At 38.0% G+C, this 12391-nt stretch overlaps 1 protein-coding gene across 2 annotated transcripts in view; it reads right to left on the reverse strand.

The window, feature by feature from the left end:
• The window catches only part of dnah9 (dynein, axonemal, heavy chain 9), a 100717-nt gene that overhangs the window by 87170 nt on the left and 1156 nt on the right, over positions 1-12391 (reverse strand). For both annotated transcript variants that reach the window (XM_052571461.1, XM_052571462.1), the window contains exons 2-14: positions 11654-11850; positions 10833-10991; positions 10620-10750; positions 10318-10529; positions 9434-9667; positions 9137-9304; positions 8938-9054; positions 8279-8429; positions 8078-8192; positions 7922-7990; positions 1684-1810; positions 1342-1597; positions 15-256 (exon numbers count right to left, since the gene is read on the reverse strand). In XM_052571461.1, coding sequence (XP_052427421.1) covers positions 15-256; positions 1342-1597; positions 1684-1810; positions 7922-7990; positions 8078-8192; positions 8279-8429; positions 8938-9054; positions 9137-9304; positions 9434-9667; positions 10318-10529; positions 10620-10750; positions 10833-10991; positions 11654-11850 — 2178 coding nt within the window. The remainder of the gene's footprint in view (positions 1-14; positions 257-1341; positions 1598-1683; positions 1811-7921; positions 7991-8077; positions 8193-8278; positions 8430-8937; positions 9055-9136; positions 9305-9433; positions 9668-10317; positions 10530-10619; positions 10751-10832; positions 10992-11653; positions 11851-12391) is intronic.

Below are 12391 nucleotides of genomic sequence, written 5' to 3' on the forward strand. Positions count from 1 at the left end.
TAGTCACTGCATACTTTAAGCAACATATGGATCTTGGTTCCTGATGCTCGGATCCGGCCGTATGTTCTCTCCAGACGCTCAGTCTTATCTTCCAGGTTTAGAAGAGTATCTTTCTTCCCCTCCTTCCTCTCAAAGACTGGGGTAGTCCAGCTCTTCATGATAGTCTGGATCTCCTCAACATTGTCTTTAGTCCTCTGTAGGCGTTGCTCCAGGTCATGCACCATCTCACGGACATCCTGGATGTATTCCCAAATCCCTAACAGAGAAAACACGTTAGAGATTTAGTGTATATAAAAATCTAGAGTATATAAAATCAAACATCATGTTATTCCAAACATAAATGATCTTTATACGACAGAGGAAAAAAAATAAAGACACTATGACTATTTTAATGATTATGTGGTGTGTTTACTTTTATCAGCACAAACACTGCGGAAAATAAAATCTTTTTTTTTTTTAGAGCTCAACAGAAGAAATAAATCATACAGGTTAGGAACAACATGACGTAAATTATTTCTTTAAAAAAAGAATATATATATATATATATATATATATATATATATATATATATAAAATTAAGCTCAATTATCAAATAAAAACACACTGATGAAAGATTTTAATCTGAGCCTTAAATGTTCTACAGTGAAGAGTGCTGAGAAATGCCAAGTTATTTTAGTATAACTGAAATACAATTATAGTTTTTATTAATACTTAATTAATAAAATACAAATATTTTATTAATAATTAATTTAAAATTTAGTTCAAGTTTTAGTAATTTAGCTGTTTTGTCATTTTAGCAGGTTTTATATATGTCTATAAAGTTGATTAATTTTTTATTATAGTTTTAGTTATTTAAATGTTGCTTTTACAACTAGCTGAAATAATAATAATAATAATAATCAAAATTATTATTATTATTATTATTATTATTTCAGGTTACAAGATTCTTTTATGGTTTTAATTTAAAATTTCAGTTATAGTAATTTTAGTACATCAACTACTAATTAAAACTAAAAGTGTTGCGTTGGCAACTTTCTGAAATAAAATGTTACTTACCCTATATTTTCTTTCATGTAACATGATTTTTCATTAATGGCTTTCATTTTTACTTTCGGTTTTAGTAAACTATGATAATGGTTTTGAAGGTGCTTTTGATGAAATATTTTATGGAAAATGTTCAGATATCACTGAAGTTAGTGAGATATCACACCTGCATGTGCTGCCCTGAATGAGCCTGCAGGACGCTGTAGCTTTGAGTGTTCATAATGACGTTTGCATCACACTAACAGCTGCAGTGGATCAGTCTCAGTTATTTGAGGGTTCAACACTGATCATCTCTACCTTGGCTTGTCCAGCAGAGGTTCTGCTCAGCTTCTTTGAACTTGGCGTCAATATCTGTCAGCTGGCTCTGGATCAGCGGCATCTCCACCTCGAGCACGGTGCTCATCACTTTGTTGTACCAGCTGGTTGCGAGCTCCAGATTGGCCACATACTGCCACAGCAGCTCTCTGTTGGAATAAACGTCTGCAGCCATATCTGGAATGACTTCAGCCTCTCTGGCCTCGAGGTACTTCACTTCCCGGAGCACTGACACCAGCTACAGGGCGAGAAGAGAGTTGAGTTTGATAAGGGAACTGGCCTGTAGATATTAACATATGTGTGTGTGAAGAGCGGCAGCCTGACCTGCGGGCTGAAGTTGACAGAGATGAGTCTCGTTCTCTGCTCTCGGGATATCAGCGGCTTCTGGAGATTAAACTGTGACTTCTCAGCCACAGAACTCGTCCAGATGTCATACAGTTTAGAGGCGTATCTGGTGATAAAGGCAGCAGGAGAATTACGAACATGTCATTTTTTGATGTATGCTAAAATTAGGGATTTTAATGAATGGCTGCTCTTCATTCATCAAATGTGGGCAGTGCTTCAAACTGCCAAGATGAACAAAACATAAAGAAGTTTCTTAACAGAGCACTACATACATTATACCTTTTTGGCATCAAATGCAATTGCAAGGGAGATTTTCCAGCATGATTAGATGGAAAGATAAACGATTGCATGAATTTTAGTCTGTTCAGAAAAAGTAATATAGTGCACAAGCCAGATGGAACACTTTTATAGTGCACGCTTTTGCTTGTTGGAGCTCGACAGTATGAATCACCATCCACCTTCAATCCCTCAAACATCTTTATTTGCTTTCACAGAATATATATGTGGTCAGAAAATGTGCTACATTGATTTGAAGCACAGTACAAACAGGAATGCAGATGGTCTGTGAACACATCAAATTAAAATCTCAGTTTTTAACATCCGCACAGTTTTAGACCATCAAATGCTTAGGATTATGTGTATAAGGCTTTAACTGTTGGCACAGCATTCTTCAAGAAGCCCGTCGGGTCCCTGTACTGTTACAGTAATCTCTTTATAGGCCGATTGTGAGAGGCCGTACACTCTGGCCTTTATTGGATTTGGTATGAGCTTGATCGTCTTATTAGAGTTGCAGAGCTGCGGTCCATGAAATCAAATATCGCTTTGCTTCACACAACTCATACATCTCAGTGTCAAGAAATAATGACTAGAGATACCAATAACAGCTCCAGCTAGATTGTGTTTACGCAACATCGCTGATTACCATCATCTAACGAGGAGGCTTAATTTCTGACTGGAGAGAACGGAGATCTGGCTCCATGGGAAATGCATCATTTGTTTCTCACATGGAGGGAAACACACACATGCATCACATCCTTGGTCACATGTATCATGCATTCCTACATCAGCAACGCTTTACACAACCATTGTTCAAGCTGTGATATGGAAGCATTGCACGTAATTGGAGAAAATGAGACCCTGAAGTAATAATCTACAGACACTAGCGCCTAAATGAGCAAATAAATCATGGTTTATTTGTTTATTCCATGTTGAGCTTGAAGGTCCCTCAGCAATACCACCCTATCTTCACGTTACACCTTACTGTTCATGATTGCAGCAGAGAATATATAGGTCTTTCAATAAAAAAGCCTCAATTATTTGAACAAAGGTGGATCACAGTGGTCTATAGATTGGCTAAACAAAAACAATTAATCTGTGATTAAAGTTATCAGATGAGACTCACAATCAAAATAAACATGATTAATAAAAGGGATTTAAAGGAGACCTATTATGCAAAAAACACTTTTATAAAGTGTTTCAACAAAGTGTGTGAAAACATCTAGCCTGTAATGGTAAAAATCGCCCCCCTCATTTTTTTTTTAATCCCAATAAATCATAAACAGTCTGTCTGTACACACAATTCCAGATTTCTCCCTACGATGATGTAGGGAAGAAATCCGGCATATGCAGTTGTTTAGACTCGAAAGATTAACTAATCAGTTCTCTTTCTACATACTACATACATTCTAACATACAAGACCCTGTGAGGAACCTTGGAGTAATTTTTGACTCCTCTCTTCTTTTCAACAAGCAGATTAGTGCCGTTGTAAAAAGCAGTTTTTACCAACTGAGACAAATTGCTAAAATTAAATCTTTGCTTTCCCCTTCTAACTTGGAAATTGTAATCCATTCATTTATTACATCTAGGTTAGATTATTGTAATTCACTGTACAGTGGCTTGCCCCAAAATGCATTATCTCGTTTATAACTTGTTCAGAATGCTGCAGCCAGACTGTTACTTGGATTAAGGAAAAGGGATCACATTACCCCAGCGCCCACACTGGCTCCCGGTCAAATTTAGGGTGGATTTAAAAATTTTGATGTTTGTTTACAAAGCATTATCTGACCTTGCTCCCAAGTACATCAGTGATCTTTTACATCCTTACTCTCCGACTAGAGCACTAAGGTCCTCTGACCAACTGTTACTGACGGTTTCTCGCTGCCGCTATAAATCTAAGGGTGAACACGCTTTTTCGGTGAGAGGTCCGAAATTGTGGAATAGTCTTCCTCTCTATGTGAGGTCATCTTCATCTTTAGCCATTTTTAAGTCGTCCTTGAAGACATATCTGTTCTTTGTAGCCTTTGAATAGATTATAAATTATGTGTTGATGTTGATAGAATTATGTGTTGTTGTTTTTACTGTTTTTAAATGTTTTATTAATTTGTAAAGCACTTTGACTCAACCTCTGTCGTTTTTAAATGTGCTATATAAATAAAGGTTGACTTGACTTGACTTTCTGGCTCAGACTACATTGGTTTAGTTTATAGGGCTGTCACGTGATGAAGGAACGACTCAAACCCGAAGACTTGTCAGATAAGAGGTGAGGTGAGCTAATCATAGGCAAATAATGAATTCATCTTTTCTGTTTCTTATAGCATTATAATTTTGAATTGTTTGTAGTGTGATGTTTGTAGTGAGTTTGTAATAGATGTGTTAGGGAGGTAACATGTAACATTTCAATGACATTTTGCTAAAATGAACGGAATCAACGAAATGACTCGAAACAAGATTTGTTTATTTTGCCGAACGAGACTCAAAGGACCGAGTCAGTAAAATGATCTGAACTTCCCATCACTACAAGACACAGCCCTGAGTGAGAAGCAGCAGTCGCCATTACTGTTTTCTTAGTTAGTTATAGTTACTCACTACTTGGTCCAAAAAGTAAGAGTTAGTAACTTAATTACTCTATAATAAAAGTAACTCATTACCAGGGAAAGTAACTATTTGCGTTACTGTAAAAATATAAAATATAAATTATATGTCAAATATAAATATATATATTTATTTTGGAGCAGTTTCCAAAAGTCAGTTAAAATGAGTAGAACAGACAGGTGTTCGTACATAACTTTCAATATTTATTGCACGTCAACAGACAGCAAGAGTTTTATCCTGCACTTCCAAGTATTATCTTTGTAAGAAAAGTGTTTTTGGCCACTAGCTTTGTAAATTCGTTTGTCACATATTACATGTACACATTACATGCACGTTCTTGCCTTTGACCACATTGAATTTGAATTAGTGCTTATATCTCCACCTTAAAAATGGCAATTTTTCATCGGATTGCTCCTGACTCGCCATCTCTGCTGCTGCTGCGAATCTTGCGTGCGTGCGTCTGCGTGTGTGTTTGATGCCGCTGGCGTAAAAACACTGGCTCTGATTGGCTGCAATGAAACACATGACTCTGCCTTAGCCAATCATAATCGCTTATCTCGTTATTAACCCACCTCCTCACTCGCTGTGTGAGCCAGGGGTGCGTTCGGATTACATAGTTCGGATTACAAAATGCATAGTAACGCACCACATTTAACGTCCAGTAATGTTAACGGCGTTATAACGACGGGAAAAGTAATTAGTTAGATTACCCCGTTATTGAAAAAATAACGTCGTTACCTAACGCCGTTCTTTTAAACGGCGTTATTCCAAACACTGGTGACTACACATGCGGTAGTGTGCTTTTAAGGGGGAAATATTAACAGGATTAAAAAAACGAAATAGATTTTATTTATAAAAAGAAAACTATGCAGTGTTTTTAAACTTTTAATTACAGTTTCAGTTCTTTGGTTCTCGAATCGGACAGAGTCCGACAGAAACGGTTCTTGACTCGTGAACGAGTCAGTCTATTGTTCGTTATCTTGCTCGGCTCGGTGTTCATCTTCAGTTGTCTCTTCACAGCAGTTCAGTCAGTGTACTGTTTGAGTAAATTAATTACTCCAGAATATTGGTTTGTTTTAACTCAGAGGGAGTGTCCGCCACATTAAAAAAAGTTAACGGCTCAAGTCATTTGTGGATTAATGTGTATTGGAAAAGCTAACCGTTTCAAACAATTCAGTTCGATCTGGTGAAGACAATGCTGAATAAAGTCGTAGTTTTTGATATTTTTGGACCAAAATGTATTTTCGATGCTTCAAAATATTCTAACTGACCCTCTGATGTCACATGGACTACTTTGATGATGTTTTTCTTACCTTTCTGGACATGGACAGTAGACCGTACATACAGCTTCAATGGAGGGACTGAGAGCTCTCGGACTTAATCTAAAATATCTTAAACTGTGTTCTGAAGATAAATGGAGGTCTTACTGGTTTGGAACGACATGAGGGTGAGTTATTAATTTAGATTTTTGGGTGAACTAACCCTTTAAGAGTCATAATGCACCCACACAGAGCTGGGTGGTAACTGATTACATGTAATCTGGAATATGTAATTAGATTCACAAAATTATTGGGAATTTATTATTTATTTACACAATAGCAACAAAATATTCATAATATTATTGATTGTCCCTAATCCTTCTTTTTCATCTTTACAATTTTCCTTTAAAAAAAAAAAAAAGCCTACTGCTTACATAAACTCCAACAAAATCCTTAATTTTTGTAGACATTCACACAAAGACCAGACATACGTTGTATATATATATATATATATATATATATATATATATATATATATATATATTAGGGGTGTAACGGTTCACAAAATTCACGGTTCGGTTCGATACGATACACTGATGTCACGGTTCGGTTCGGTTCGGTTCGATACGTTTTAGATACAGCAAAATGTAAAAACATCTCAACTTTTCAGAATGCCGCAAGCGCAGCGCGGGTCATGTGACAAGAACTAACCAATCAGCTTCATCCTTTCCCGTAACAACGTTGAGAGCTCAGCCAAGATGAAGGATCAGCTGATCATAGTTGTATATGGATTGCAATTTTGAAATAAATTTAGTAGCAGAGCTACTGCAAGCGATTTTTAGAGCTGCAAATCCATTTATCCTTCGCTGAAATTTCCGCGTCTCATGGAGAGAGCACGTCATTGTTGCTTAGCAAAGACAGACGCCTCATGAGCGCTTCTGCCCAAGCGCTTTGGAAAGGAGGAGAAAGACGCGCTTAGCGTTTTCCATGCGTTTTTAGGCACGATATGTGAACGGCCCCTAAGGCGCTCGCTCACTCAGCACGCGCTGACGGCTCGTTGCAAAATGTCGAATGCCTTTAACAGACCAGAAATATAAGATCCTAAAATAACCAACAGGTCTGGTGTTTGGGTTGGATTCCCTGTAAGCTATAGTTTCTAAATGCTGCAGGGATAGTTTGCTGCGTGCATGTTTCTCCTTTTTTTCGTCTTTTCCCAGATAGTACTGACGCATATATCCCAGATATTCCCGCTGGTGTTTTTTTTTTTTTTTTTTTTAATTCCCGCTGGTGTACCCTGTCATGTTGCAGATGCGACATACCGTTGTTTTTTTATCCACCACTCTCTCGCCATCACCATTATAGCTTAAAGGGAATCCAAAGTGCACCCAAACACCAGACCTGTTGGTTATTGGAGGATCTTCTCATTTCTAGTCTGTTAAACGCATTGGCTATTTTGCAACGAGCCTTCAGCGCGTACTGAGTGAGCGAGCGCCTGCTGAGTAGCCTAACATAAACATATAAGATGGTGTTTTTTTCTTCTTCGGGAGTGTCAGGGGCGTTGCCTGTTACGTTGTTTGGGTTATTGGGCTACCTTGTTGAACGCATATCATTATATTTCTCTCTCTCTCTCTCTTTTTTTTTTTTTTTCAAATATAATTAATTACTCCAGCGAACCGTTCGGTATACATAATGCGTACCGCGTACCGAACCGAAAGCGTCGTACCGAACGGTTCAATACGAATACGCGTATCGTTACACCCCTAATATATATATATATATATATATATATATATATATATGCAATATATTTATTCATGGTTGTCTGACATTGTTTATGGTCACATGACATGCAAGTACCACATTAATATTTTCTTACTCTTTGTATTATTCCGCAATAAACGAATTTCTGATGTCATAAACGAGTTAGGTCAAAATTAATCTAAACATAATCTAAATCTAATATATGAAATGTAATGGATTACGTTACTAATTACGTTACTTACGTTACTAACATTTTTGTAATTAATTGGTAAGTAATCTACCTAGCTCTGCACACGCATATATTTTATATAATAATTTCACTGACCCTTTGAGTTGCTGCATCAACTCATCGTATTTCTGGATCACCTCCTTTCCATCCGCAGTCTCCATACATCTATTATCACACAAATAAAGTGACTGTTTAACAAAGAAGCAGTTCCAAACGAGCCTTCCCATCAAACCCCAAGCATAAGATATTTACGGGTGGTTGATGAATCTGAAGTTATTGTAAGGGATCTGTATGCGTTCCTGCAATTGCTGGACAAATTTCAAACCTCCGGCAACCACAGGCATGTTCTTGGAGACAGGAGAGTAACCTGGAGGACCAATAAACAGCAGATGTCAAGTCAAAAACCCAAGTTAATAGCAAACAGCGCAGTGATTTTGTTTGTGAACACTGAACCTTGGGTTTCTCCAGTCAGCATCTGCTGCTTGAAGATCATCTTGCAACATTCCAGTTGCTTGTCAAACATTTTGATCAGCATCCGATATCTAGTGTGCGCATCGGCTGCTATCAGGGGTCGCTCCAGCAGTCTTCCAAACATGTCCAAAACCTGCCAAGCAAAGATTCTTTAAAACCGTGTTGTGTTTATTGTATTTCAGAAACACAAATGCTTTCCACCAACTTCATCCAAAGGCATACTTTTTAATATTATGGTTCACTGCACTATCAACTGCAAAAATCAAATATAGCAGTAATGAAAATATGTTTCAGGGTGGAATATTCTGTTCATTGCAAGTTCAAATGACTACAACTCAAAATACAAAAAGAGCCTAAAGCGTGTTTTCTTCTCCTGCAGGGTTCAAACTGAGCTCTGTTAAAGATCTGTGGAGATTTGTGTGCATTCCAGTCTTAAAATTCAGGCTGCGTTCCTGATTGGGACTTGATAACATGCAGGTATCTATAAATCATTGAAAGACAGGAAAAAAACACTGAAACTGTCCATGTATAATGTCCAAACTCTTAGTTATTACTAAGACCAGGAGCATGTGTGCAGCTCCACACCAAAAAAGGCTTCCAGACATTATTTTATTGTCACATTTTCAGAAAGTCTTGCTCACCTTGAAAGCGTGCTCCAGACCAGCAGCATCGTCGAAAGCATGACAAAAGATTGTACTCAACTGCCGCTCGGTATTCTCCACCTTGAGCTGAAACTCCTTGAAATCTGCTTCAAACTCCTACAAAGAAGCATTGTTTGTTTCAGCTACGTCAACCTTCAGTGTTTGTGCTGTGTTTTTTTAGGAGATGCTGTCCACTTACCACATTACTAACATCAAGGCAATCATACGGCTTCTCTGAGAATGTTTTATACATCTCCAAGAAGTCTTCATGTAAGAACTGGACTCGCTGACTCAGAGATTTACCAAGAATCCCTCCAAACTCGACCTTCTCCAACTTCATCATATCCACTACAGTCAGCAGGAGAGTCTATATGATGGCAATGACAAATATCCAGACAACACTGATAACACATTTTGCACTACAGACTCTTAAAATAATTCCATAGATGGCCTAAACACATACTATGCATGTGTGTGAGTACGTTTCTCCACTTACTTCAATTGTACTGAGTCTCTTCATGAAGTGATCCAGCCCGACAAACACAAGGAGGGGTGAGAAATCCCAAGGCTTTACCTCACTCTGGTTCCTCTGGTACTGACTCAGATTGGCCCTTCTGTCCTCATATGTGCTCTTGAAGTGTGTCAGCCCATCTATAGCCATCTGCACTCGGGACAGGCTTTCCAGCACATCACCCTTCAGGACTTCCTCTGGGTTCAGGAAACTCCGGGCCTAAAAAACAACACTTAAATGTAAAGCTTTCTCTCATGGTGCGCTGATGAACCAAACTGTTTTAAAGGTGAGTTCAGGCTTATGATTCAAACTCTTGTGCAACTGCTACATTAGTGTGGATCATTTGAACAAGTGTGCAGACCACGCAGATACCTCATTATTTTATTTTCCATTTGAAATTGCTATTTATTTATTTAATTAATTATTATAATTCTATTCTTTTGAAAAAGCCATTTTTAAATGTCCTCTTAGGTTGTTTTGAGAATGTTCACTAATAAAAAATAGCACCTCTGTATATTTGTTTGTTACAACTTTGCTTGTTCAACTGACAACCAAGTTTCCCTTCTGAATTTGCATAACTGCACTATAAGTTTTATAGTTAATAAAATCTTTAAAAACCAATTACATTACTTATACTTTCATTTCCTTGAATAAATGGGAAATTGAGTGAGACTGTGTAAAAGGTGTGTGGACGTGGATTTGTAATCTAGCCCCTTGGTATAAAGGAGAAAAAATGCTGGCTCTCGTCACTAAAGTTAACCATCCCTGTTAAAGATGTTAGATGGATAGATGCAGTTCTATGGCTGTTTGACTGTAAACTTTAAATGGAAGTCAGTGGAATATAATAATGTGTGTGTCCGTCCCTTTACCTGCTGGATGAGGAGGTTGCAGATCTCCTGTAGAAGCACTATGAGTCGGGCTGGACTGTTGTAGTATTTGGAGTTTGCCCATATAAGACACACTGTGTGCATGAGAGGAGCGATCTTTCCCTTCACCTCACTGAAGTCTGCGTTCTCCACATCCTCTACAAGTCTCTCTATTGGCTTTAGGAAGGTATTGATATCCCTCGTCTCGTTTCGAGCTTAATAAACACATCACAAATGCAATTAAGATTCAAAGCTTTAAAGCAATTAATGCATTGAGTATTTGATGGCAGAAGCTAATGTTATACCTTCTGAAACGTCCCGGAGCATTTTTGCAAAGGCAGGATAATAACTGCTGTCGACGGCAGCCAGGAGCTCAGCCAGCATCAGAACTCGAGGCGACTGGAACTGGTTATGAATTCCCTGAAGATCAGCAAGCCTACAACATAACACAACGTGGACAAACAAGACTGAAGGAGCTTTCCAGGCAACATCTGACTGACTGAATTCCCAGGACTAACCTGTTTTTCCAAAACTTTATCTCTGCATGTGGAGTGGGGTTTTTGCCCTCAAGTAATGGCTCTGACGAGTCCTTCTTCAGGACCTTATAGACCTGATGACTCCAATCGATCACAACAGTCTCCATCGAATGAATGAGTCGTTTATCCACAAGATGCACACTGCAAACATCAAATCAATATGCAATCAAATCAAATAACTACTGTAACTCTGATGTGGAGTTCTGGTCATTTTGGTCCTGAAAATGCTAGTTAATGTTTTTGCATTGAACTAAAATATTCTGCCTTTGCTCACACAGCTTCCCAAATTACAGACCATTTTTGTGGAGTTCTGGTCAAAAGTGATAAAATTGCTAAAAAATTTATTGTCATGCTATATTATATTGTCAAATATTGAGTTATTTTTGTTTGACAAAAAGATTGAATCCAAGATTTGGTAATAGCATAATGAGAGTTACAATTAGTCATTTAGTAGACGATTTTATCCAAAGCAACTTACAAATGAGGACAATGGAAGCAATCAAAATCAACAGAGCAATATACAATTTTCTAAAGAATAGAATTAGAATAGAGAGTGCTAGAGTTAGAGGATCAAACAAAGATGGAAGAGATGGGTTTTTAGCAGATTCTTGAAGATGGTTAAGGACTCCGACTGTTTGGATTGAGTTGGGCAGTGCATTCCACCAGGAGGGAACATTTAATGTTTAAAAGGACGGTCATTTTTAAACTGGAAAACCAAATTGGAATTATAAAGAAACTTTAGCACAGAACATGGATTGACACTAAAAGACGTTTATTAAAATGTAATGGCCCCATGAACCCACCTGTTATCTCCCTCTTGAGCGACTGGCTCAAACTCCTCGAACCCTGGAGGCACGGGAAGGTGTGTTTTGCCCTTGACTTGTCCAGCAATAACAAACACGTTGTTCTTGAGCGCGTGGATGTGTCGCATGAGGTCCTGAGAAACGACATGAGGAAAGTCCCGGTGGTTCCTCGCATTGGACAACACCGGTTCCACAACCTCAACACATGGGAAAGATGAAAGTCAAAAATTCTGTGATATTTGGTCAATTCCCTAATTTGCTAAACTGTAGTTTGTGTGGAGACTTTCATCCAAAATTACATTACTTTCTGTCAGAGAAACACATCAAAACAATAAAAAGTATACACTTCACCATCCCTGTAATACAAAGTTTGTGGTGTCAAGTATATAGTTACACAATAAGGGGCTTACATTAACTCATTGTCTCCATAATAACCCAGTGTTTACATGGATCGTCCTGCTACTGCTATAGTGACAGGCAGGTCAATGCTCATTGCTTAGAAACTGCTGTAAGGTTTTGTCCTGTCTGTGTAAGCCATGAACAATGATGAATGAGAATGAGTTTCTGAACTAAAGATGACATGTCTCTTAATGATCACAAAAGGACAAACTGTGTGCTGTAATGTGCTTTTGCACACTGCTCATCGTCTTCCTGTCGTATAAAAAATGTCCTCATGCTGACAGTTCTGCATTTAGTGTAACTGTGGCTTCAATAACAAAACTATGAGGACAGTGCAAA

This window comes from Carassius gibelio, chromosome B12 (assembly GCF_023724105.1).
Source record: "Carassius gibelio isolate Cgi1373 ecotype wild population from Czech Republic chromosome B12, carGib1.2-hapl.c, whole genome shotgun sequence".
NCBI classification, from domain to species: domain Eukaryota; kingdom Metazoa; phylum Chordata; class Actinopteri; order Cypriniformes; family Cyprinidae; genus Carassius; species Carassius gibelio.